The following is a 26,106-nucleotide window of genomic DNA, read 5'->3' as shown; positions in this document are numbered from 1 at the left end:
CCCACTAAAAATTTCTCTCCCCCCCCAAAAAAAAATGAATAGATCAGTGTTCAATCTTTTCAATGCATGAAATGGCCAAACAGGAATCAGTCACATGCGCAGGAATCGCAATTCAGTGGATTCACAATATGGTGCATGGTGCGCCATCTATCAGTTGTAGTGAACAGGTCAAATTTCTAAATTTGGGGTAAATCGCAGGCGTATGCAGCAACAGTGCTATGTGAGTGGGAATGCTTAAAAAAATGAAAACGATATGGCAAGAATTCACCAAAATACGGTCAAAATTTCGCACAGAAATATGCAGGCAAAATTTTTTTCCAACCTCCTGGACCCTAGGTCAACAGTACATGCAGCCTGGTAGCCTTTCTGATATGTGTCGGGCTAGTGGACAAACTACTGACAGGCGAGGGCGAAGCCCGAGTCCGTCAAGTGAGGGCACAGCCCGAGCGCCTATCATCACTGGTTATTTACCTTGTTCCGTTCGTAGAAATTCTACGAACCCCAACTAAGCTTCAATATAAATATTCATTACTGTCCGCGAACATGAACCAATAAGCGACGAGGCTTGAACGTGACGTAGACTGCGATGATATTTGAATTGTCAAAAAATACAGTTCATCACCATATACACGTAAGGGTTATCTCATGAATGATGCATAATAAAAAGTATGTCACACATATGATAACCATACATGTATATGCATATTGATGACTTTACCGGTGATGATAGGCGCTCGGGCTTCGCCCTCGCCCGCCAGTCTGCCCACTATAGCCCGGTGCATATCAGATAGGCTAGCAGCCTGGTAGAGCCGCATTGGCACCCAGCGCTGAATAATCTTTGATTTGCATCAATTTTATGAACTCACGCAATGTATTGAAGCTAAGGACTGGTACAATCTGAATCGTGCTACCTTTAAGTTCTAACCCCAACACCGAAGTTGAGATCACCCAATATTTTAATAGAAAATGTCAAACACAGTGTTAATTATATTTCATTGTTTGTTTTTTCTTCTAGATTCACAATTGATCATATAATAAAATTGAACAAGAAACTAAGCAAAGATGGCCGTTGTGGCAGGTGAGTGAACAGACAAACTGAATTTTAAAAAAAAATCTATTTAAAGCAAAATATTATCTATAATGATGCTGCATTACAAATAAAATAAGGATATGAATTCATAGTTCGAAGATGTCATGAACTTATGTGTTCAGGTTGTCCTCCTTGGGTTTTATGAAGTGGTTAGCGGATAATAAGATCTGTCACTATCTCTAACAGTTTATTCGAGAACTTCATAGACTAAGTTAAGAACGGCTCCCAGGGTCCTTAAATTAATTTGTTATGAAATGTTCTTCTAGAATATGAAAAAAAGAGAAAGAAAAAAATGTGCACTTAAGGGAATAATTTTACTTCTCAAATTTGATAGGCATTTCTGGTTGTTAGAGAAAAAGCTTTCAACTATGTTCTTTAATTACAGTCAAATTTAAAAATAATAGCTACACAAGGGAAATTGTGTATTCATTAAAAATGTGGGACAAATTGCAATGTGATACCTGGAAAATTAATCCCTGCTCTTTCCCAATAAAGAAACATATACATGTATATGTAGAGAGTGAAGGCCTTACAGTAAATTACTTTTTAAAAAATCAAAAAATTTGTGATGTTGAATGATGTCATACTATGGCTTTAAGAATTTGTGTAGGTTGAACTAGGTTCTGGAACCTAAACCTCACAATGCCCAATATTTGAGTTATTTCCGGTTTTATAGTTAACCCTTCCATTACATCATCCTATTTTTCTTCATGAATTGTTTTTCCCAGACACACAGAGAGCAGTGAGTGTCCTGCAGGGTCTCCAGGGGCGACTGATGGCAGCAGGAGAACCTGAACTAGGTGAACAGTTTGCCTCTATGATAGACCTCCTAGCCAGTCCTTCCTTCAGACACCTCCTCAACCTTCAGCAGTCTGTACGGGAGCTCAAACACCATCTTGAAAATGGTCCTCCAGGACAAACTGTTGAGGACTTCAGCTTCACCCGTGAAGGACAGCTGGTTGTGCCTGATCTGGATTCTGACCAGGAACCTGAGCAGCCATACCGAGTCTCGATTGGTCCTCAGCATCCGTACGCCTTTGAGAATAAGGTGTTCGAAGGGGATGAGGGTGTCATCAAGAAGAATAACGTTGCGCCCGTTGCTTCCGCTCCACTTCCTCAGAGTGACGATGAAGATGATTCAGACGACCAGGATGAACTGATGAAGAGTAGATCCATTCCTCTCGAAAAAGCTAATGAAGACTTAGAACAGGCTCTGAGAGAACTAGCCCTCGGTAGAGAGGTGTTGAGCATAGAATTGTTGAAGTCTGAAGGTCGAGGGCTTGGATTCAGTGTGGTAGGACTCAAGAGCGAGAATCAAGGAGAGTTGGGGATCTTTGTGCAGCAGATACAGAAGAATGGTGTTGCAGCAAGGTAAGTGAATTCAATTGTTCGATATTATGCCCAAATCCGTAAGGCATCTTACCAAAAGTCAGAGCCTCGTCTTCCACACATGAATCCTTCAAGCTTCTGGTTGTCACTAATCCTTGCATGACGGCAAAGCCATGGGGAATGTCAGAAATTCTCTTTGAACCTGTTATAAGGCACTTCATACTTTTGCAGGAGCTTTCCTGCATTCCCTGTGGTAATGTTTTTGTATGATTGCAAGGAAGCTTACAGGACTCCTCTAACTCTAAGTAATGTCTGTCTGTTAATTGCATATCGGAGCCTCATCTTCCACACATGAATCCTTCAAGCTTCTGATTATCACTAATCCTTGCATGATGGCAAAGCCTTGGGGAATGCACAAATTCTCTCTGGACCTGTTATAAAGGCACTGCATACTTTTGCAGATTTCCTGCATTCCCTGTCGTATTGTCTTTTTATGATTGCAAGGAAGCTTACAGGACTCCTGTAACTCTATTAAATTTAAGTAAAATGCTTAATCTGTCAATTGCATAATCATGGCTGACCAACAACCAGTTGATACCATACGTGTACCTTTGTTTTTCAAGTAGAATTCTGGGTTGTTTTGTTCACCTATTAAAACTAGAATGTGAAAATTCTTTGAAGCAGCAAATGAAATCACCTGACTTTGTGCTGCTGCCATTCTGATTAGACCAGGGGTCATTAGATGATCATGAGAGTTATCCTTTTACCTGAAAATGGCTTTCCCATCAGGGAATGGATTTTGTAATATTTTTCCGGGGCTGTACATATGTAGGTAAATGTATTGCCAAAGGGTATGAGTGATAGTATAAAGTGGAATTTGAATCCGTGACATACATGGTTAAAATTCCATATCCATTGAGTCACAACACCTCTACATGTGTATGTCTGACAATCTAACTTAGCATCGTGCAACCCCTCTCCCATTTGTACTTTTTTATATGAGAATATATAGAATCTGTATAAAAAGTCTGTTTCTACTTTTGTTCGTTATTAAATACATGTACAGCTGCCCCTAAACTTTCCTAAAGTTATGTTACGAACATATACATTTTGAGAACATTTTTTTTTGCGGGGGGGGAGGGGTTTGTGGGTATGATTTAAAAAGTTTTATTACATCTAATGCACATATATGTACTTACACTACTTTGCAATGCATTTATTAGGGAATTGTCAAAAAAATGTAACTTTGCTTGTATCGGGGCTTACATTATACAGTACAGAAGATATACATGTACATGTATGTAGGCCTACAATTCCAATGTACATGAACATTGTGGTCGTTAGGATATAATAATATGTGACTATTCCAACTATTACCCAGTTTCTGTCATGAAGGTTTTTGAAATTTAAGAGGGTTAACATTTATGTGTTAATTACAGTTGCTTGATGTTTATACCTCGGGGAAAAGAGATGGATTGGTTCGCCTCCCTTGTGTTTTCATTTAATCATAACAATCCCTCCCTATATTATTCCTTATTTTCAAATATGATATTACATGTAGTTTCATTCCCTTGTGATCATTTTAAAAGATGCCATTGAAACTACAGTAATAAAGCTTGGCATCATTGTCTATAAAGCCTTGGTTTATTTATTTATTACTCATTGCAACCATGACAGTTGGATTATTGACAGTTGAAAGTGGTACAATTAAATACACAATTCCATATCAATTGAACACTTAAAATAAAAGCTAGTGAGAAATATGTAACAATATACACTGGATGACTACATTAATATCAACAGGGAAATAATCAATATGAATAAAGAAAGACCAGGGAAGACGTGCGAGGAAGGAGGAATATAATATAACGGAAAAAAGGGAAAATGGGATATGAAAAAGCAGCAGGGAATGGAAAAAAGAATATCTATTCAAAGTTTACAAGATACTCACATGAAACAGGGGGGGGGGGAAGCAACCAGAACCGTATTTCTTAAAACGGATGCATGAATGACTTGAATGGTTGAACCAGCTACATGTAGTTTAGAATAAATTAGGATAGTAAATAGGCAATTGGAATGGGAAGGCGGAAGAGAAGAAGAAGAAGAAAAAAAAAAGAAGTAGAAGGAGGAGAAGAAGAAGATGAATATGAAGAAGGAGAAAAAGAAGATCAGAAGAAAAAAAAGAAGAGAAAAAGAAAGAGGAGGGGAGAGGGAGTATAAAAAAAAGAAAGGGGTCAAACGAAGAAGAAGGAAGAAAGAAAGAATTAAAAGGAGGAAAGAGAGAAGAGGAGGAAAAGGAGAAGAGAAAATAAAGAACGAACCTGGAAGACATTGCACATTGTATCACATTCAAACATGATAGCAAATTTGGGGATACACAATACTTGAAGTTGAATATAAAAATGTATTAAAATGTTTTACATCAAGAGACTGCTCAATCTACACTGTATAGGGTAATAAACATGTCTAATATGTGCTACTACATGTAAATTTTGTACAGACACTAGGGGATAAAACTATGTTTGTACCTTTAGGCAAAGGAAATTGTGTTTTGTTCCTAAAATCATTCATACCGGTACTTCTCTTTCTTCAGTGGAAGGAGGTTATTGGAGATGTGATCTGTTGTTTGCAGTTTATCATATTCACCTAATTTTTCTTGATATATTCAATGAGAAAGATTGTCTGAGCAACACTAGCAAGTGATTTTTTCCATTGAATTTATAGATTATTATTTTTAATTCAACAAAAATAGAAATTAATGAATCAATTACAGATGTTTGCCTGGTCATACATGTACATGTACATGTATGGTATATGAATTGGTTTTGAGTTCTTCAAGATATGGTACTGATATGCATCTAGATAAACTTATTAGATTTTGAGTTATTAGGTCACAGATTATAAAGTCGATTGAGGTCAATCTTTTCAACATTCAAGCTCAGCTGTTACTGTTAGTATTCATCTCAGGAATCTCTCATATTGTAGAATTGTCTTGTAATGGCTCACGTGTACATGTGCATATGGATCAACTTCAAACTTTGTAATTTGCTTGTCAGTAAAGGAAGACTATTTTATTAGATTTTATAAAGTGTGAACATCAAGATTTAGATAACGTGTTAAAAGAAAATATACATTTGAGCGTGGGAAACACACGAGGGCGACGGGCGATTTTGCCCTCATGAGAGCCCAAATAGCCCCTAAAATTCCCCTAAATGCATGATTTGGAGCGACCATTCTTTCTGAAGCCGCCCCAAGATCTGTCACAAAGAATATTAAAATTAAAATAAAAATCAATACTCTAGCCCAGAATAATGATATTTGCCTTTACTGGATATTAAACTACATGTACAAGTTATTACCCCTATTAAAAAGTAGGCCTACCCCTTAAAATGAAAGAAATATCCCCTAAATTTCTGCAATCGCCCTAATGTGGAAGTAAATATTATATAGCCCTATAAATTATAATAAATGAAAATTATTTTGAATTTACATGTGAATCGGGCAATCAGCACCCACTCTCGTTTTATAGCCTGGACTAGTGAAAGAAATATAATGAAAATTATACAAAAGATGTAATTAAGCCATCCCTTTCTTGCTCAAGGTCGTAGTATCTTGATTCTTGAACCAATCTTGACCCAAATGTTCTGCGCAACTTGATTTTGACATTAGATCTCCACAAACTCTCCTTGCTCATTTATACCTGAATTATCATTCATGTATTTGGTATCAAAATGAAGAAAAATTAAAATTTATGATGATGTAAATGAAAGACAATCATTTGGTTCTGTTAAAGAAATAACTGGGAATCTTGGTTTCCTTTTTTTGTGGGACACACTGTAGATGTACTTTCTTAGACAGGTTTTGGAAGTTGTAAAAATGTAAAAATTTTGTCATAAAGGAATGTACATGTAGTGTAGAAGGAAGGCAAGAATTCAAGATCTTGTTTGTAAACAGGTACATGCACATTGAACTTTACAAAGCTCAAAATTCTACAAGACTAATTCAGTACTTGAGAACAGGGAGGGTCCTTACAAAGAGATACGATTGATCCAATAAATCTCAACTTTATGGAAATCCAACAATGTTATAATATTTTGTTCAGAAAATTTGCACTAAGTCCTTTGTAAACAAAGAGAAGCACACTAAATTTTCAAGAAAACAATGACTATACAGCATAGTTCGGAAATATTTTGAACAAACAGTTAGTTTAGGTGTTGACGTTGCTGGCTTTCCATAGTTGTTGTTGATCGGATTAATCGCAAATCCTTGTAAGACGGGGCCCAGTACATTCAGAACATGAACAGGATGTACATGGAGATCTATGTACTGTAAATCATGGGATAATTATCAAATTTACATTCTTATTCTTAGCATTTTCTGCGGGGGGGGGGGGGTGGCTACATGTAGGAAAAAGACAAAAAATTGGAGACTGTGCTAGAGGTTCAGTCTAACCTCAAATTATTCACTATTTTTATTTATACAACAGACAAAAGAAATTTGAGAAGAAATGAAGAATAGATGTTTATCCAAATTCATATTTTTTTAGGAGAAATTTCAATTTTATGACATCACATGAGTCATGCTGCATTCTATCAATTGAATGAACTTGATTTTTACAAAGTAATTTTCCTAATTGTTTAAAAAAAAGGATTTGTAATGTTACATGTTGTTTTTTCCACAGACCTTTAGTTTCATCAAACCTCAATATTTTTTTTTTAATTCTTCATACATGTACAAGTTATAAAGCCATTCAGATGTCTATGTAGGACTATGCTTGTATGCTACCTCCATGCAAAACCTTTTGAAATAATAGTAATTAACTTAAAAGGACCATTTACAGTACAATGAATACAATTCATCGTTAATTGGAAGGATTAAGAATTGCATGCAGTTAAAAAAGTACATTTTAAAATACATTTGAATTCCTTGAAAAGCAATTTCTTTCGAATTTTATCTAGAAGTATTAAACTCCATTATCTTTAATTGTATCTGCATCAATTGAATCTAGATGTCATTGCCATTCATATCGCTGTTTTAAGGACAGGGTGTGTGTTTTTAATCCCTTCATTTGAGGAGAAGCGGTTCCTAAGGCTTTGACATTGTACATTAATTCTCATTATCGCTGATATACTCGTTATTCATGGATGGGATTAGCCCTGGATGTCGTTGTCTGTCATCACTGTATGAATCAGGACAGTCTCGCTATTTATGGGGGGTCACGGCCCGCCAAAACGAACTTAATTACCGACCAGATGCGCATCGCCGCTCCGTCCAATAACTTCTAATTAGGGCCCGTAAACGTGGTATCCTGTTAAGATTTGTTCAAAGTTTCATTAAAAGAAGCATCCAGCATTGTGGGGTATTTAGTTTGGAGTTGGAAATCTGAAGTTATTATCCCCGGTTTGTGTGGTCTAGTTGCAGCTTGCCTACATGTACAATAGTTAGTAGTTAGGGTGTGTGGGCTTTAAAAGGTTCATCAGTTTCTAATATTGATGGTTGAGATTCTTCTGTATCAGGGTTCATGCGAGGTCAAGGCAACCAGTAATGTGAGATCTGCATGTTTCAATTTAACATTTGAACAGTTTGTAATTTATTTTCCGTATTGTTATCATTATTGCTATTTTTCTTTTTCACCTCCCCCTCCTCCGTATTTGTCTCTTTTTTTACCGTATTGCTATTAATTTATCATCATTGTTATGATTACTAAATCATTTTCTCTTTTTTCTAAACCAAACATCATTTTGATGTTAATTCAATTTAAGCATGCTGCATCTGTATTAATATGTTCACCATGTGATTTGAAGTAAATCTTTTTAGTCAAACCAAATATCCTCACATGTGCAAAATATTTTTTCATCACTGATTCTTGATTCCACTGTAGAGGAAATCAAGTCATAAAAGGTTTCCACAATCTCGCTTTGAAAGAGGCAGATTAATAAGATCATTCCAGTTTTCCTTAAATTCTCAACACTTGAAAAGAAGTATGGAAAGACTGTTATAATCCGTTGTCATGTCTTTAATCCTGAATTTAACTTCATTTGTGAATCATTGTTTTTTAACTCATTAGGAGTATGATTTTTTGAGTCCAAACAGAAACTGCAATTTTAGTGATGATGATGATGATCGGATCATGACAGGCTTTATAAAAGACAGTAAAAATATTAGTAATTGATACAAATCTATAGATACATGTATTGTTTGTTTTGTCAATTTAATCTGCACAAAGTGCAGGGGCTGCGGAACAGCTTTGAAAGTGGGGGGGGTCAAATGGTTATTCTTATATCTTTGTCTTTGTACACATTCATTAAAAAAGTGGGGTTGGCTGCACCTTCCCCCCCCCCCCCCCCCGACCCAGTTCTGTGGCCCCGATGTGTAGGTAAATGTTTACAACTTCAATGCAATGTTTGTAAATGTATGTCCATTTTCCTCATCTTCCTTACTGTAGAGACGGCAATCTCCAAGAGAGTGACCAGATTCTAGCCATCAACGGTGCTCTCGTTGACTCCAGTGTGTCCCACAAACAAGCCATTGGGATGCTCCAGAAGGTCAAAGACAAGGTCCACCTGATCGTGGCCCGAGGGGGGCTCCACATCCCCACCCCGTCCAAGGCGGAGTCCTCGAGCCCGCCCGGTCGTTCAACGGTGGCCCACGAGCAGAATGACCTTAGTGGGATGGGGGAGCGTGGCCTGGGGATGGAAGAGCCTGGTATGCAGGCAGCCATGATGGGTGTGGCAGGGGGCGTGGCATCTCCAGGAACCAATCAGGAGTTGATGATGCAGCTAGATCAAGAACCAGATGATTATGGTCAAGGACAGGTGAGATACTCTCTCAGTTTTCAAAACCTCGATTTAGGAATAATAAACTTAATTATCTTCATGTTTATCTTCAATAAAGAACATTTTCCATGAGACAGTTGATTACACACTCTGTTAAATGAGTTTGCGCCTTTGAATGTTTTATACAGATCTTAATAATTATATACTGTATGTATTCTGCATTGTACTCTACAAATGATGTGAATAATCAGATTTTTTTATTGAAATTAAAACTTGTATTAAAATACTTTTCGCATTTGTTAACAAATTCTAATGAATTCACAAATTTATTTCAGAAACAAGGGGTTGTTGGACAAGAAGGGCTATTAAATTGTGTAATCCCAACCCCCTTTTATTTGCTTTATTTTCATAATATTTAGTTTTGTGTTCTAGTTCATATAAAAGGTTGTAGTGCTGAAGTTATCATGGCTTGAGCAGTTCATGAAGTAAACATTAGGTGGTTTCAGACCGCCTCGAAGTTCGTCAGTTCCAGGTATTCTCTGATCGGGAAATTTACCCCGATCAGAAAATACCAGGTATTTTGGTAATGTGAAAGCAAACTACGCGTAATCTCCCCGAAAGAAAATACCCGCTAAATAGTAGGTACTTGGCGAAATTACGAGAACTTTCGCGGGGATTTTTCCAAGGTCGCAGGTATTTTGGCGATGTGAAAGCAAATTACGGGAACTTTTAGCCCAGCGTGTCGTTGGGCGCGGGAGCTGTGAGTACTGCTGGGCTAGTGATTTTGAATCTCGCGCCTTGCCTGCTTATCAGACCATACTATGCGCATGCTCGTAACTTCAGGAACTTATCCCGAAGGGTATGTTTCGGGGCGGTGTGAATGCAGGAATAATTAATGGGTATTTTTTAGCCGAAAACAGTTCCCGTAATTTAACGGGGATTCTTGTGATCGAGGTGGTTTGAAACCAACATTGAGAAAAATTGGGGACACGATGCCATAAACCAATATCTTTATATCTGAATTGATCTTTCATTCTATAAATAGGCTTCAGGAGAGCTTGACCAGTCACTTGCCCCCAACATCGAGGTCATTGACCTTTACAACAAGGGTTCTGGTCTTGGTTTCGGTATTGTCGGTGTACGTGATATCGGTATCGTCGTCAAAACTATCGTACCGGGTGGAGCTGCTGAAGAGGTAGGCAAAATTCAGTGTTTTATATTGTACAACAACTTGAAGATAAATAAAATGTACCAGTTGAGGCAATGATCTCAAAATAAATTCAAACAGAATCCAATATAATGACCACCCAGGTATTTGTATACTTGTATAAATAAAAAAAAAGAGCCGATTAACTGAGAATGTAATTGCTGAGAAATGAGCAGAAGAGCCACAGAATTTCAGAAAATGTCGGGTATATTTTCCAAGCTATATTAATACGCTGTCCCACACATGCCTGTTTGTGTTAGTTACCATCAGTATTATTGGTTTTCAGCTTAGATTTCATGGTTTCACAAAGATGAGTTTATTTCAGTGTACCAGATCTAGATCTATGATAATGTAGTGGTAATTAACATTGATTTTAAAAGCTTTAATTGTTTGCTGCAATTACTGTCTTTTACCTTTAACAACAAAATACATGTATTTTTTACAAACATATTAAATTACAAATATATATACACGAACATGTATGTAGCATTTCCATGTCATACTCAAGGGGGTGGGGCTCAATGCAAAACTAACTCTGTACTTACAATGTATTTACCAAATACACGTGCATGTCTGCCATTCCTTACACTAGTTATACATCAGTTGTATTCCATTAAATGTACATCTACATATAAGTGCATGTACCTGTAGTGACAGCTAAACTAGTTTGATGAGAAAATCTTTAAAGTCATATATCATCGTGACTATATGGCAGATCTGGATCCTGTTCAGTTATAAACCTAATGGTAAATTGCCAATTCGTCCACTGTAAACTTATCCACTCACCACATGGTCTACCTTCATTTCGTCTAATGCCATTCCGTCCAACATTTTGTCTAAACAACCATTCGGTCCAATCATCACTTCGTCTAATCACCATTTCATCTGTGACCATTTCGTCTCATAACCAGTTGGTCTAATATTCCATTTTTTTTCACACTTTGCCCAATTAACACTAAGTCTAATTATACCAAATGGGATATGGACTGAATGGCTATTGGACCAACTGGTTATTAGACGAAACATACTTGCCAACCATTCCGATTTTGGCGGAATCATCCCGATTTTTTATTGCCAATTCCGTATTACGAATATGAACCCCATAATTCCGATTTTTAATTAATTTTTACATTGATAATATTGAAAAAACGGCTGGAGCGAAGGTTAGACCAATCTGAAGCTTGCGGACACCTGGATATCGCGATATCCCAAATAGCATTATTTTTCCACTAACTGAACACACTCTTGTACGTAGTTTTTAACTTTGCCTATCTCACATGGCGCGCACATTGCAGAAGCGCGTGCAAACACAGCTAGAGCGACAGCACATGCAAATACAATGCATGCTGCGACGTCGCGAGCGCGAGTATACCTCGCTGCTAACCCAGGGAGCTTCGGCCGGATTACCGATGGGCCGGAGCTCCGTGGGTTACCGCGCTGCAAGTGCATACGTGTGCAAACCCCAAACGTAAGATCCAGCTCAACGATCGTCGGATTAATGGCCAAAGGATATAGTTTTCCGTGAAATTTTGAAGCCAAAATTACAAATTTAGTGTGTGGAAACTGGATACCGTCGCCAATGCGTCGTTTGGATTGTGAATGTGAGTTGTGACTGTGATTCCGATCGTTATACAGAAAGTGCATGAGTGCAGTGGGCAGTGACTGAGTACCGGTACCGAGCCCAGTCGCGGCCCGCCCGCTTCCCGGGTCGGAGCTCCCTGGGTTAGTGAGTACCGTACCGGTGCATTTGCAATTGCATAATAAGTTCATGTGTAAGTTACATATGCATTTACACTGTTAGTCTGTTTTCGTGAAATAAAGTCAAAATTATTTAGAAATACAAGGAGTATTCTGAGAAATATCCAGTTATTATTTGTAATGGAAATACATGTTTTTGAAGTAAAAAATATGGTACAATTTCATGAAATGAATCCTGTTGATTTTCCTGTTTCATATTTCATTACTTTGGGACAAATTTAAGATATTTTTCTTCTTTGTGGACAGGTAAAAGGCACTTCAAAAGTGAAGGAAAGCCCCCCATTTCATGTTCTAAAATTCCAAAAATTTCTAACCGTGGCAGGGGGGTACCCCCACACCCTTCCCGCGCAAAATGTCACACGCTCGTTACTCTGCGTGAAAAATGGATTCCTCTTTTTTTTCTTCTAAGGTTGGCAAGTGCAATTAGACCTAATGAAACTAAACCAACCTTACTCTGTGAAATCATTCGATGATGGCACTGAAGAACACTATTAAAGGGGAAGTTCACCCTAAAGAAAACTTTGTTGTAAAAATAGCAGAAAACATAGTAAAAAATATTGGTGAAGGTTTGAGGAAAATCTGTTAAAGAGTAAGAAAGTTATTAGAGTTCAAAATTTGGGATTTGTGACGTCATAAACGAGCAGCTGCCCCATGTGTTATGTAATATAAAATGCATGAATTTCAAATTTTGTATGGTTCCTGATGACTTAATTTTGTTTTCTTTTCATGATCGGGTGTGAAATGATTTGTCTATTGATATACAAAAGTTAAAGTGAAAACCATTTTCAATTTTCTGAGAAAATGACATTTCATTGATTTTTTACCATTCGCTATGTAGGAATGCTGCTCGCATATGACGTCACAAATCAAATACTTGAAATTCTAATAACTTTTTAATTATTTGATGAATTTTTCTCAAATCTTCGGCAATATTTTTTATTATTTTTTCTGCTATTTTTACAATAAACTTTTTGTCAGGGTGAACTTCCCCTTTAAATATAATAGGCATATCTGGGATAGTGTTGAGAAAAAAAATATCTGGCTGAAAATGCCTTGCTTGTTTTATAAATTTTGCAGCAATTGCGCATTTCTACTAGAAAAATTGGGCATATAACAGTACTTTTTTATATTCATACTTGTAATAGTCATTTCATTGCACTCTGTTGAAACTCATTTCTTGCAGTAGATTCCTTAATAGCAAGCCTGCTACAAAAAACACTTGATAGTTTGGTGTGCATTGAGGCTTGTAAACAAAGTGCATTGTATATTCCCAGTGTCTGGTAGTAATAGACATTCCATTCTAATGAGGTAATGGTGTGCTTCAAAGGTCACCCTACACCCATACTTGTATAGGTTCAACAGTTGAAAACAAAATAAATTATGACTAACACATACATTTATTTGTTGCTTCTGTGAGAAATATGATTGCAACATTTTAATAGGTGCCATGAACCAATACAAGTAGTGTTTGTGAGGCACAACATGTACCCAACAATATACATGCATAGGGTTGTATGTACATACTATATGTTCACTCAAATGTAATAACTGATATGAAGAAGAAAAACAGAACAAATCGAGGGCAATTTCAAATATGTGAAAATTGCATAAGATATGAATGCTCTTTCTTCGGAAATAGTTTTATGATTTTCTATGTTATTTGATTGTTTACAACTGTAATTTCCAATCAAGTAACTATTTACAAAAGATTTATTCCTTCATTTTAAATTTTCTTTTAAGGAATATAAGACCGAATGCTTAAGGTTTGCAGTAAATACATTTAGGAACAAATGAATAATTGATAATGATAAGGGATCTTCCAACTAAAATCAAATGACTTTATAGTGGAAATATTTTTTTAAATTAATAGTAGAGAGACCTATCAGCACGTGGTCCCAAAATAACTTAAATAATACAGTAGGATTAATATATTTTCTGCAGAATCAAATGCAGTGGCATAAAAAAGATCAGAATAAGTTGTAAGAGGAAAGGGTTTTTATCTCTAAGAGCTGTAAATCTTTGGTTTAGTCACTGTCTGAGTGTTCCAGATCAATATGTTGACAGACATGCATCATAGCAATACTGAAATCTGTGCAACAGATGCCCCATTCACATTATCACAAATAAATCTACAACATAATACACATTAACTTTATACACTACATTAGTTAATCAACTTTAATATACATGCATACATGAAACTTCAGTTTGAAATATTTATTATTATTAAGAAAACTACTGGTCAGGGCCCCGTCTTACAAAGAGTTATGATTGATCCAATCAACCACAACTATGGAAAGCCAGCAACGCATGTTTGTTCAAAATATACTCTTGATGTGAGGTACATGTATGACCATACATTCATTGTTTTCTTGAAAATTAAGTGTGCTTCTCTTTGTTTACAAAGGACATCATGCAACTTTGTTTACAAAGGACATCATGCAAATTTCCTGGAGAAAATATTATGACATTGTTGGATTTCCATATGTTTTAGTTTGAAATTATCAGGGCAGTCGTAACTCTTTGCAAGATGGGGGCCCACTTGTCATCTTACCTTCATTTAATAGTCAATACTTTAATATCACACTAATACCCCTTTCATAAACCTATCCTCCAATTAGCCGGCTATTAAAGAGTAATGCGGATAATTCAATAAAAATTGCGTTTACAAATTCCGAAAATAAGCCACATTATTTTTACGAGCGCCCGTCCTGAAAAAGGCGGATAATCGTCATGACAACTGGACACGCCCCCTCCGGTGCGGTTGTGTTGGAAAAGGGTGACCTTCTAACCGCACCATGGCAATTATCCGCATTATTTGGAAATGCCCTCATAAACTCAAAATCTTGTCCAGATGCTGCTATTATGCGGATAATAGCAGCATCAAAATAATGCGGATAACTCTGGTCAAAATTATGCTGCTATTAGCTGCATAGTTGGGTTTATGAAAGGGGTATAAGAAACATGATTTAAAAACGTTCAACTGTATTCCAATTGTAATCATGGTTGCGTTCAAGTGATATTCCATAGGTCATGCAACAAAAAGTCAATATTAACACAAATGTGGAATTCTGAAAAGGGGGCATAATCATTGGTCATTATGCACAGTCCAGTCATTGAAAATTGTTTGGACACAACAGAAAACATAGTTATAATGCTGTATTACACTCTCCTGCTCAGAGGTGCATTTCTTTCACTCTAAACTGACTCAAGCCCCGCCTTTATAGACACTTTCCTGACCTGTTTTCTGTTACTAAAAGTCAGGGTAAAAAAATTATCACTTCCTACTAAGCCGCTCCTACTGAGGTGTTGGGTGGAACTAGTTGAAAATGATTTTGCCATATTTTGTCCCGGTCTGACGAGGGTAGATGAAAGGTAAAATCACAACTCTAACCCGTCTTTGTCCTGACAGACATTCAGTTAAGTCGATGTTGGGGTATTTTCTGGCCCAAACAGCCTGACATGGTTGTGCATGGGTGAACCTGTGCATAATCAAAATGAATGGAGAAATTGGGATTTAAAGGTATAGTTTAACTTTGTGATCAGCCGATTAAAAAAATTCTCAAACCAAGATGAAACATGTGTACAAGTGCATGTATTACAACTAATAAACCCTGAAAACAACCATTATTGAGAATAAAAAGCTTAATCTACAAGGTGAACCCCGATTTTGTAAATAGGCGTCTTATAGACACCTAAATGTAGTACACATAAGTGTATGAGATGAAATTAAGATGGTGTTTCCGGTCACTTTATATTTCAATTTTTGAAGCACTTAATAATCATTTTCGAACGCAATTTTTTCTGGGCTTCATTTTTGGAACATATCACAGACACAGGTGACAAGTGTGACTTTCTAGCTCAGATTTTTTAAAAGTCAAACCAATGTTAACCAATCACTTTAACTATGTTGCTGGGTTATTAGCAATATTTCTTTAAAAGATATACATTGGACATGAGTAAATTTTATAAGCTGAAAAGGAAGAAAGAAGAATACATGTATTTAAAATAAAAAAGGGGGGCATATAAGTGGACTTATACTTCCCTGGGTCAAACTGCGCACTATGATGCACACTGGCTTGGCTCAAATCAAGGGAGGAACACCATTGGAGAGAGAATCAATTGAACCCATTATTTTTGTTTGTGTTTTGAATCGCGTTTGTTATTCTGGTTTATGCGGTTGCTTAAACACAGCCTTAGCAGATTGAATGCACCCTAAATGTCTTCACTAGCTTTTCCAAACCAAATTGCTTCCTGTTTTCCTTTTTAAATCCTAAGCCCTTGAGCGAACCAATTGCGGCTCAAGAAAAACCCCGAGTTGCCTTTAAAGCTAATGCCTACAGGATAAACACCTGTCTGAAATGGGTCAATCAGTGAATATGATGAATTTGGAGGTTTTAGCAGATTTCACCTGTCAAGAACCAATCTCTCAATCACATCCAATCCTTTTTTTTCTTCTTTTTTTTCCAGCCCATTTCAGTGATATTTACAATATATACATGTATCACTGTTCCTTCATAGGGTCCTAAATAAAAGAAAATAACTTTAGATTGAAAATTAAAGCAAAACATATAACAATGATATTGAACAAAAAAAAACAGAAAACCTAACAAACCCGGGGACAGAATAATGTATAATGCAACAAATAATAAATTCTTGTGGTTTGAATTATCTGGAATGTGTACCTTCATAAAATCATACAGTGTTGAAACATTAAAACAAATCTTTCACGGTACACCATGTATCTTTCTTGGGCAAGCGTTGGTCCTGATGAGGACCACCCAAACTGGGCATTTCGACAAGTGTGTTCTTGTCATCTTCAGGAGAATGTATAGTGGATGTTATTAATAGAAATAATATGAATATTTGTAATATACCAGTATTAATCTTTAAAAGCTGATCATGGCCCAGGAAAGAGAAGAAAAGGAAAAAGAGACATGTACTTGTATACTAAGTATTACCTTACAAAAACAGAGGATGAGAGTTACATTTGCTGGAAAGCTTGCCTTATTCTGCTTTTAGAGATATTTTGATGGTATATTGAATGTACATAAAGGATTTCCATAGGAACCATTATTGCTTTTATTATTGCCATCATTATTTCTCATTTTTGAAATTTATGATCCAATACAAAGTACATACATTGTACGCCAAGCTTGTGATATCGGACAAGTATCAAGAAAGATCATAGGTACATGTGCACCAGGGGCCCGTCTTACAAAGAGTTACGATTGATCCAATCAGTTGTAACTCTATGGAAATCCATTTGTGTCATAATTTTTTCAATAGGAAATAGGCACGATGTCCTTTGTAAAGAAAGAGAAGCACAGTGAATTTAAAAAAAAAAATAAATGCATGAATGTACTTCATACTTGGAAAAATATTTTGTATAAACATGCATAATAGATGTTGACGTTGCTGGCCGTCCATAGTTGCAATTGATCGGATCTATCGTAACTCTTTGTAAGACGGGGCCCAGCTGTAGCCCAAACTTAAATCTTACCGTTAAGCTCATCCCTGCCAATATAAATTTGGTTTCCTCATGCAGCCATGATAGGATGCTCCATCAATGCAGACACCCTCTAAATTGAGGTGTCAACCAACATTATTATCATTGTCATCTGTATTGATGCAACATTTTGAAAAAGGCTTTTCACAATGATTAGTGTCTAAACAAAAGTGTTTTCTCTGAAACTGTAAGTTGTAAGCTTCCTCATCAATCTCTCACCAATCTGATATTTTCTCTTAGTAAGACAAACATATTTATTCATTATATTGCTCTATTAAACTTGATACAGATTCAGATTCATAATGCATTTTCTAAATTATTATCATTTTGGAGACTGATACAAGATTATATAATTGCATACACATTCAGTTTAGGATATATTTTGAATGTTTAGAGGATGATAAGGTCAAAGGTTATTAAATTTTACTGATTGCATCAGAGAATCCTATGCAGTTGTTGCTGTTTCTTCTTTAATATTCCATCATGTGATGGTGTAATGTAGTGGGAGGATTGTGGTCTAGTGGTTCTTACCCTCTCCTTTCAGTGAGAGGTCTGAGGGTTCAAATCCCACCCAGGGCTTGATTTCTTTCTTTATCTAGACTGTGCTGCCCTTGACCCAGGTGAGGTAAAATGAGAATACAAGATTGTATTCCTTGAGATATTTTTACACTGTATGAAAGCTTGCTAAGCTCTTACCAAGATAATGATATTCAAAAAACTTTTGAAGTCCATATCACATTATCATTAGATGATAATGTGATATAGTGTCAAATATTATTGTTATTCATTTTCTTTGTAACCAGACATGCTTTGTTTTTAAATGAACAGTCCATTGCCTTTTTTCAATTCAATAGGATGGACGTCTTCAGAGTGGCGACATCATCCTGCGTATCGGTGAGACAGACCTCGAAGGGATGAACAGCGACCAGGTAGCGTCCGTCCTCCGTCAATCCGGGAGCCATGTTCAGCTTGTGGTGGCCCGAGGAGCGCTTCCTGTCGTCCAACCCTCTCCAGCCCCGCCCATGGAGCCAGAGGTGGAGGGGAGGGTTGAAGAGGGTACTAGACTACCCCCTCAGGGACTGGACCTGCTTGGACAGGGTCAGATGGAACAAGATCCTCTTCCGGTCTCGCCTCCGCCTAACTTGTCAGAGGTAAAGTCATCTTTTATGAATTCAAAACTTGTGCACCCTTTATTCATCGGTCTGCATCTGGGCCACATAAATATAATCCACACCAACAGTAAAATTTGCCTCAATTTGCTATGAATTAGGGTACTTTGTTTCCTTTTTTTTCATATGATTCTGTTTATCTCTTCTTTTTTTATATTTGAAAAAAAAAATCTTCCTTTGACTCTCTTTAAGACCCTGTTTACTGTAAAAATAACACCAGGCCACGCCTGGATCAAACCTCGCCTCTTTTCGACCCAAATGCGACGCATGCCTGGTGCAGCACTGAACCTGGCTTGCCACCAAATAATCATTTGTTTTAATTTAGAGCCCCAATATAACAAAATATTAAAAGGTTAATTTAGGGTGGTCAGTCCTGTTGCTATAAAAGCACAAAGCAGGGAGGCTGAGTACTTCAATTCTGCTTGACCTCAAACCCAGGCTTGGCCCAGCCTTGCACTGTAAAAGGGGTATCATTAATATATCTCACTCTTCCTTATTATCTCTGTTAATTCATACATGTATGTTGCACTATTACATTTCATACCATATATGTGGTCTTCTTTACCAGCTAACTTCTGGTGTAGATTGTGGTGAGGTGTTTGAGGTCCAGCTAGCCAAAGGAAACCAAGGACTTGGTCTCTCTGTTTATTCATATAGTATGTTGAAATAATGAATATATCTTGTCTTCTTTACCAGCTTACCTCTGGTGTAGATCATGGTGAGGTCTTTGAGGTTCAGCATGTCAAACAAAACCAAGAACTTGATCTTTCTATTCATTCATAGAGTATGTTGAAATAACGAATATATATTGTCTTCCTTACTAGCTAACCTCTGGTGTAGATCATGGTGAGGTGTTTGAGGTCCAGCTCGCCAAAGGAAACCAAGGACTTGGGCTCTCTATTGCAGGCTTCATCAAGAAGACACCTGATGGTATGTCCTTTGCTCTGTAATTTTTAAATTTTATTGTAGAAGTCCACATACATGTAGTATACCCAATAATAATAAAATTTGAATTTTAGTTACATAGCCCTTTATACTTCGGAACAATGTCTCTAAGCACAGATATATGTTAATACAAAATAGAAAGTGATGATCATGATGGAATTCTTTGGGGGGTGGCATTTCATTCCATTTTTACTGACTGTTACAAGCTACTGAAATCCTTGTATCTGACTGGCACAGAAAACAGGTCGAAGAATAACTATGAATTATTCATTGCATGATATGCTCCCTTTTACTTCTAACAGGTGGAGAAACTTCAGGAATCTTTGTGAAGAAGATTGCAGAGGGGAGTGCTGCCGATATGTCAGGCAACATCCATGTTGGTGATCAGATTATAGAGGTAGGTTGTTAGAATGTGTCTTAATGTTGATGGTGGTGGTGGTGGTGATGATTGTGATGATGATGGTTAAGGTGATGGTGATGATGCTGATGATACTGATAACAATGATGGTGATGTTGATTATGATTGTGATGGTGATAATGATTGTGACAATGATGGTGATGGTAATGATGATGACTGGGATGATGATGATGACAGTGATGATGATTATGATGATGATGACGACGACGATGATTTTGATGATGATTGATGATGATTTATGATGATGATGATGATAATGATGATGATGACAACAGTGATTGTGTTGATGATGAATGTGATCATGATGACGATAATAATAATACTGGTAATGAAAATGAAAAAGGAGATAATGATGACAATGATGATCCCTGCAGTGATGATTATTTCAATCAAGATTCTCCAAGGTGTATAATTGTGTTTTGATTTTCAGAAGATGCTAGAATAGAAGACCGCCTACATACATGAGTACTTTTTGATTCTCCTACAGATATGTGATACAGCAGAACAGAATCAAGATATTATAGACTAAGTTTGAGTTAAATTTTTGAGAGATATATGGTTACAGAACAACTGATGAATATAAGTTTTTTTTCCTGTACTAAACACAAAGAATTAATAAATTTCATGATTGCAATTGAATACATGTAGTCATAGATATTTGCCAAATTGAGAACCAAAAACTAACTTTATTATTTGATTGAGAATAAATAACTTTATGTACTTTGACACCATTGTATTAATTGATATTATCCGTAGGTTGATGGAGTTAACGTGCAGGGATATGACAACAAAGCTGCTGTAGATCTCCTACGTCAGACCGGTGCGGTGGTGATGCTTAGGCTTGTCAGGTTCCCGCCGGAACAACCACAATTAGAGGAACCGACTCAACAAGGTAAATAAATATCCAGGCATTTTGTATTCAAAGGCTCCTCTGGGTAATTCCATAAAATATGTACGTCCGACCCACTATATGTGGGACCTCCATGAAATATTCTGTCTCTGATTTCTGGTTCTTTTGACAGTCTGCAATGTTCTCAAAGATTAGGATTGTTGCATGAATTGACTTTATTTCATTAACCCTAATACTCCCGGGGGGGGCCATAATGGCCCCCCCCTCAACAATTTTCGCGATATATCTGCTGCGCGAAATTTTTTCACCTCGCAGCTCACTGACTTTTTACATTCAAGTCTCGCGCAAATTTTGAGACCAAATTTGTGACGCCCGGGTACGCGGTTACGACATTACGCAACATTATGCAAGTGCATGTCAGACCCAAAATTGCTCATAAACGTGATTTCATGTACAAATCCAATGCAAATTGCGTATTTAGCCAAAATTCATAAATGTTTCATTATTTCTACTTTTACTGATTAAACTTAATTAATTTTGCCTTGTTTATGATCAGAATTATGTCTGGAACAATTTCCATTGAAAAAACAATAAAAAACAAAAAGTAAAAAAACAAAGAAATACATAAGAAATTCATAAAACAATAAAATACATAAGAAATTTATTTCCAAACCAAAGTTTTTTTGAATTACGATTGTTAAGAATGCTACAAAGAAAATTTTTACCAAAAATTAGCATTCTAGGAGCTTTATTTAGTGAATTAGAGCAAAAAGTATGATTTATGCATAAATTAGCATAATTAATTCATATAAAATAAAATCTCATTATTTTGGAAAATTTTACCATACAGCCTTGTAGATTACATCGCACACTACCAGCGTGCAAATTTTTGCGTCGCTCGCGCGATCGGCGGCCGAGATCTTAAGGGGGGCCATAATGGCCCCCCCGGGAATGACAAGAATCAAAATACCCCGGGAGATTTAGGGTTAACACGCTTCATTTTATGCGCATTTTGCCGAAAGCACGCATTTTATTGGATTTAACTTAGTGTACACGATAAAAATATGCATAATGTTAAAAAATCTGCAGTCCATTTATTTGTACTATGGTACAATTTAAACCTTTTTTTGAGAATTAGGGTCAATGTGGATCAATATTTTTTTGAAGGAAAGTATGCAATGATTTCAAAGTGTATTTAACTTTCATGTTCTATTGCTCTTTCATCCTGTCCTTCCCATCTCAGCCCATGCAGCACCCTTGCCTGACCTTACACCACCCTCTCTCCATGACGACATCGTTGTACCGGAGGATACCATAGCCGTGGCATCGTCCCCATTCAGTGAAGAAGACAGCGCAGAGTTCCCGCAAGAGGTGGAGCAGAGTTTTGGTAAGTTACTTCCGGATATTGTTTGATTATTTTATTAACGTCCAAAAGGTACAGCAATTCTAAATACCTTGGTTACATTTACTCTACGTATGGCAGCTGTACGGCGAGTCGGAAACAGCCGTTAAAACATTTTTTGTACCAGCTATGCATAGGTGGTTTGAAAAAAATGAATAAAACGGCTGTTTTCGACTCGCCGTACAGCCGCCGTAGAGCAAATGTGACCGAGGTATTACTGTATGATATGATTGTGATTGTCAAATTCAATGTGTTATAATTACATGTATGTTTATATTGCAAGAGAAATTTCATAGTTATTAGAGGGGGACATCATTGTGTTGGAAACGGTGTATATGATATATTATGTAATCATTCTCTTTCTTTCTTCCCATCTTGTCTTTATTTTTGTATATATTTCTTTCTTTCCCTTTTTTGCTTTATTTCTCTCTGTGTCTGTTCTCTCTGTCTTGATGTATCTCTCCCTCTCTCTCTATTTCTTTCTTTGTCTCCCTGTTTCTTTTTGTTTCTCTCTCTTTATTATATTTTCACAGAGGGTGAATTAAGTCCAGAGGAGGAGATAGCAATCATGGCTCTGTGGCAAGGCTTACTAGGACTAGAGAAAGACATTGTGGTAGGTCATGAGACAGGAACATACCTATCATTTATTCTAATGCATCCTGTTAAGGCACACATAGGCCCGAATTCACAAAGGTGGTTTTTAAAACCCCCGGTTGAACCCATGGTTTATGCAGATTTCCTGTATAAATCATGCTAGTACATGTATGCCAGTTTATTCATGAGTCCACTGTTTTGAAGTAATGAGTCCACTCTTCAAACAGTGGACTAATGAATAGAATAGCATACTTAACCATGGCAACAAGCGTCAATTTGGCGCACTGTGACAAAAGTGCGCATCAGCACTGGACATTTTCAAATATATGCGGTAAATAAGGGAATTTATACAGGAAATCTGCATGAACCATCGGTTCAACCGATAGTTTTAAAACCATCTTTGTGAATTTGAACCAAAATGTTTTACACAAACCTCAGTAATGAACTCTTCAAAAAATCATGTAGATTGTAAAGGGACCTGCAAATTACAAATCATGGGAATTGTGTGGAATTTACAAGAGGCTTATTTTCCAGCAAATTATGATTTCTCAACCTTGTAAGCCTATTGGACTGATGAGATACAATTTCATTTGGCGAAATGTGGATGACAATGCTAACATTGAATCTGTTTGCTATGAGAGGTGTGTGGTCCCTCTACCAAGTCTATAGAATTTAACTTCAAACTATGAACTATTTTTTTCCTACAAAAACAGTTATCAGAAGGGAAAAATCTTGAAAATAGATATTTTTGGATTGTTTTGTTAGACAATTACTTTTAGATGGCAGGAAATAGATGAAATTAAACCACAATATTTTGGAACAACTCCTGGTATTAAAGTTTTGTGGTGTTGTCCAGATTGCTCAGCTGTCCAAGTTCCATGAGGGTGGTAGTCTTGGTATCAGTCTTGAAGGAACGGTGGACATTGATGAGAATGGTCAAGAAGTCCAGCCCCACCATTATATCCGTTCCATCCAACCCGAGGGTCCGGTCGGTCAGAATGGACTCCTTGCCAGCGGGGATGAACTACTAGAGGTTCGTATTATTTTGCTTTTTCATTGTATGCAAAGTGATGACACAGATGGAATTATATGGGACTAGAAGTTTTTCATCGGAACTGAAGTGACAAAGATATTAATATATGGGACTAGAACTTTTTTCCTTTGAATTGAACTGATGTCACAGGTACAAGTATGTAAAACTCATTTTTTTTCCTTTCATTGTATACGAAGTGATGACACGGATACATGTATATGGGATTTAAAAAAAGAATTTGGACCTGGAGTGATGACACTGACACAGCTACAAGTATATGGGACTATAAGACTTTTCATTAGACCTGGGCTCCGTAACACAAAGATTAGCGATCAATCGCTAAATGAACTGACCAATCACTATCAATGTTACACGCGCATTAGGTTTGAAATACTGACCAGGGACCAATCAGTGCGGTTCTTTCGTATTTGCAATTCATCGCAAACTTTTGTGTTACGGAGCCCTGAAATGGTAACATGGGACAAGAAGACTTTTCATCGAACCAAAAGGGATGACACATATACAACAAATTACCGCTTCCCTAAATTCTCTTTGTTTGAATTATATTTACTAGAGATAAAGTTTAAGTCAAAGCGATTTGTTTTATGTTTTAATCACATTTGTACTATGTGGATCTGGGTGCTAGCTTTGATTTATATTAGGGTATGCCTATATTATTCAATTATTGACAAATCTTATGCCAAATTTTCTGGAAAGATATATCCAAACAACGTACCTCAAGAAGTAGAGAAATCTAAAGACGTAAGTAATATGGTCTCACCGTGTGTGTCTGTCGTGCTTTTATCAAGATGGTTATCGGGTTGGTTTTCTGCACTAGAGTGCATTGTTAGATTTGAAGTAGAAAGAGTTCCTTTATTCCCCATCAATCTTAATAGTGTTACACAAATCAAAAGGCAGAAGGGAGATGAGGGGATTGGCTCTTTTTTTTTTGTTTTGAATAATATTTTATTTTCTTCCTCTTTCAAATCAATAAGTTTACAATCACAATTCATATATATAAAGATTTTTTGCATGTATACAATCAATAAACAAACAAATAAATATATTAATATCAATGAGATTACAAATATTTTTCAAATGATTACAAATGAAATTAAACTGCCAAATTTCTCTTCTATAACAATGTGAAAGCAAAGAAAAAAAAACCCATATCAAACGACAAAATAACAAAGAAAAAAAAATTTGTAAAGGATGACTTTTTTCCCTGAATAGAATAGAAATAATCTCTTTTGCACATAATAATTGTAGAAGAAATAAATTTTAAAAGGGATAAAAGATTATTTCAAAGGTTAATTAGAGGAAAATTGGTTAGGGATTAGGAGTCAGGAGGCCCTTTATGTTAGCTTTGGGAAAGAGAGCTTCCAGATATCAATGTCCATTCCGTTTGGTGTTACATAAAGCTGTTCGTAAGTTAAGAGCGACTTTAGAACGACTGGTGATCCTTTCTTGTGGTAAATAGTATATTCATTGGCGATGGTTTAGCGCCTAGGGAAGGTTCACCAGTTATTCTTAAAGTCGCTCTTATCTTACGAACAGCTTGATGAAACGGCCCCCTGGACTTATAGTTGGCCTGCATGAAAACAGAACTGGCCATGAGTTGCTAAATGAAATTAGGGGTTTCAGTTTTGAACAAGGGGATTTGTCATTTGTATTAAACATTTGTTAAGGTGAGTATGCAAAACTTACCAAAGTGCAAGCATTTGGAAAAAAATTGGTGTTTCCATCGTGGTCACTCTGTTAATATGCACATGAATTTCTCACACGTTTCAATCCTACAACTTTTTTGAAGTCTTCAGTGACTGAGCCATACCTCTTTGGGTGTATCACTTTGACATTTGAATACCTCACCATTTGGTTTTTGGGGGACATTAATTCTCACCTATTGTCATACAAATATTTGTGTTAGGCACTTTTTTAATGTTGTTGTGACAAACATTGTGCTCTACGCCACTCTGTGTGTTACAACATATGACTTCTGCATTTGATTAATTTTTCATGATTTGGA

The 26,106-nt window shown here is 36.6% G+C and overlaps 1 protein-coding gene across 5 annotated transcripts in view; it reads left to right on the top strand.

Moving 5' to 3' along the window:
* The window catches only part of LOC121423643 (multiple PDZ domain protein-like), a 93,062-nt gene that overhangs the window by 3,138 nt on the left and 63,818 nt on the right, over positions 1-26,106 (top strand). For all 5 annotated transcript variants that reach the window (XM_041619057.1, XM_041619056.1, XM_041619054.1 and 2 more), the window contains 11 exons: positions 1,016-1,078; positions 1,819-2,461; positions 8,865-9,234; positions 10,241-10,390; positions 18,524-18,820; positions 19,663-19,768; positions 20,086-20,180; positions 20,958-21,093; positions 22,295-22,438; positions 22,987-23,066; positions 23,904-24,080. In XM_041619057.1, coding sequence (XP_041474991.1) covers positions 1,063-1,078; positions 1,819-2,461; positions 8,865-9,234; positions 10,241-10,390; positions 18,524-18,820; positions 19,663-19,768; positions 20,086-20,180; positions 20,958-21,093; positions 22,295-22,438; positions 22,987-23,066; positions 23,904-24,080 — 2,214 coding nt within the window. In that variant the 5' untranslated portion in view covers positions 1,016-1,062. The remainder of the gene's footprint in view (positions 1-1,015; positions 1,079-1,818; positions 2,462-8,864; positions 9,235-10,240; positions 10,391-18,523; positions 18,821-19,662; positions 19,769-20,085; positions 20,181-20,957; positions 21,094-22,294; positions 22,439-22,986; positions 23,067-23,903; positions 24,081-26,106) is intronic.

This window comes from Lytechinus variegatus, chromosome 11 (genome assembly GCF_018143015.1).
Source record: "Lytechinus variegatus isolate NC3 chromosome 11, Lvar_3.0, whole genome shotgun sequence".
NCBI lineage: Eukaryota > Metazoa > Echinodermata > Echinoidea > Temnopleuroida > Toxopneustidae > Lytechinus > Lytechinus variegatus.
The sequence above is the reverse complement of the archived record's forward strand: the minus strand, read 5'-3'. Positions and strand labels throughout refer to the sequence as shown.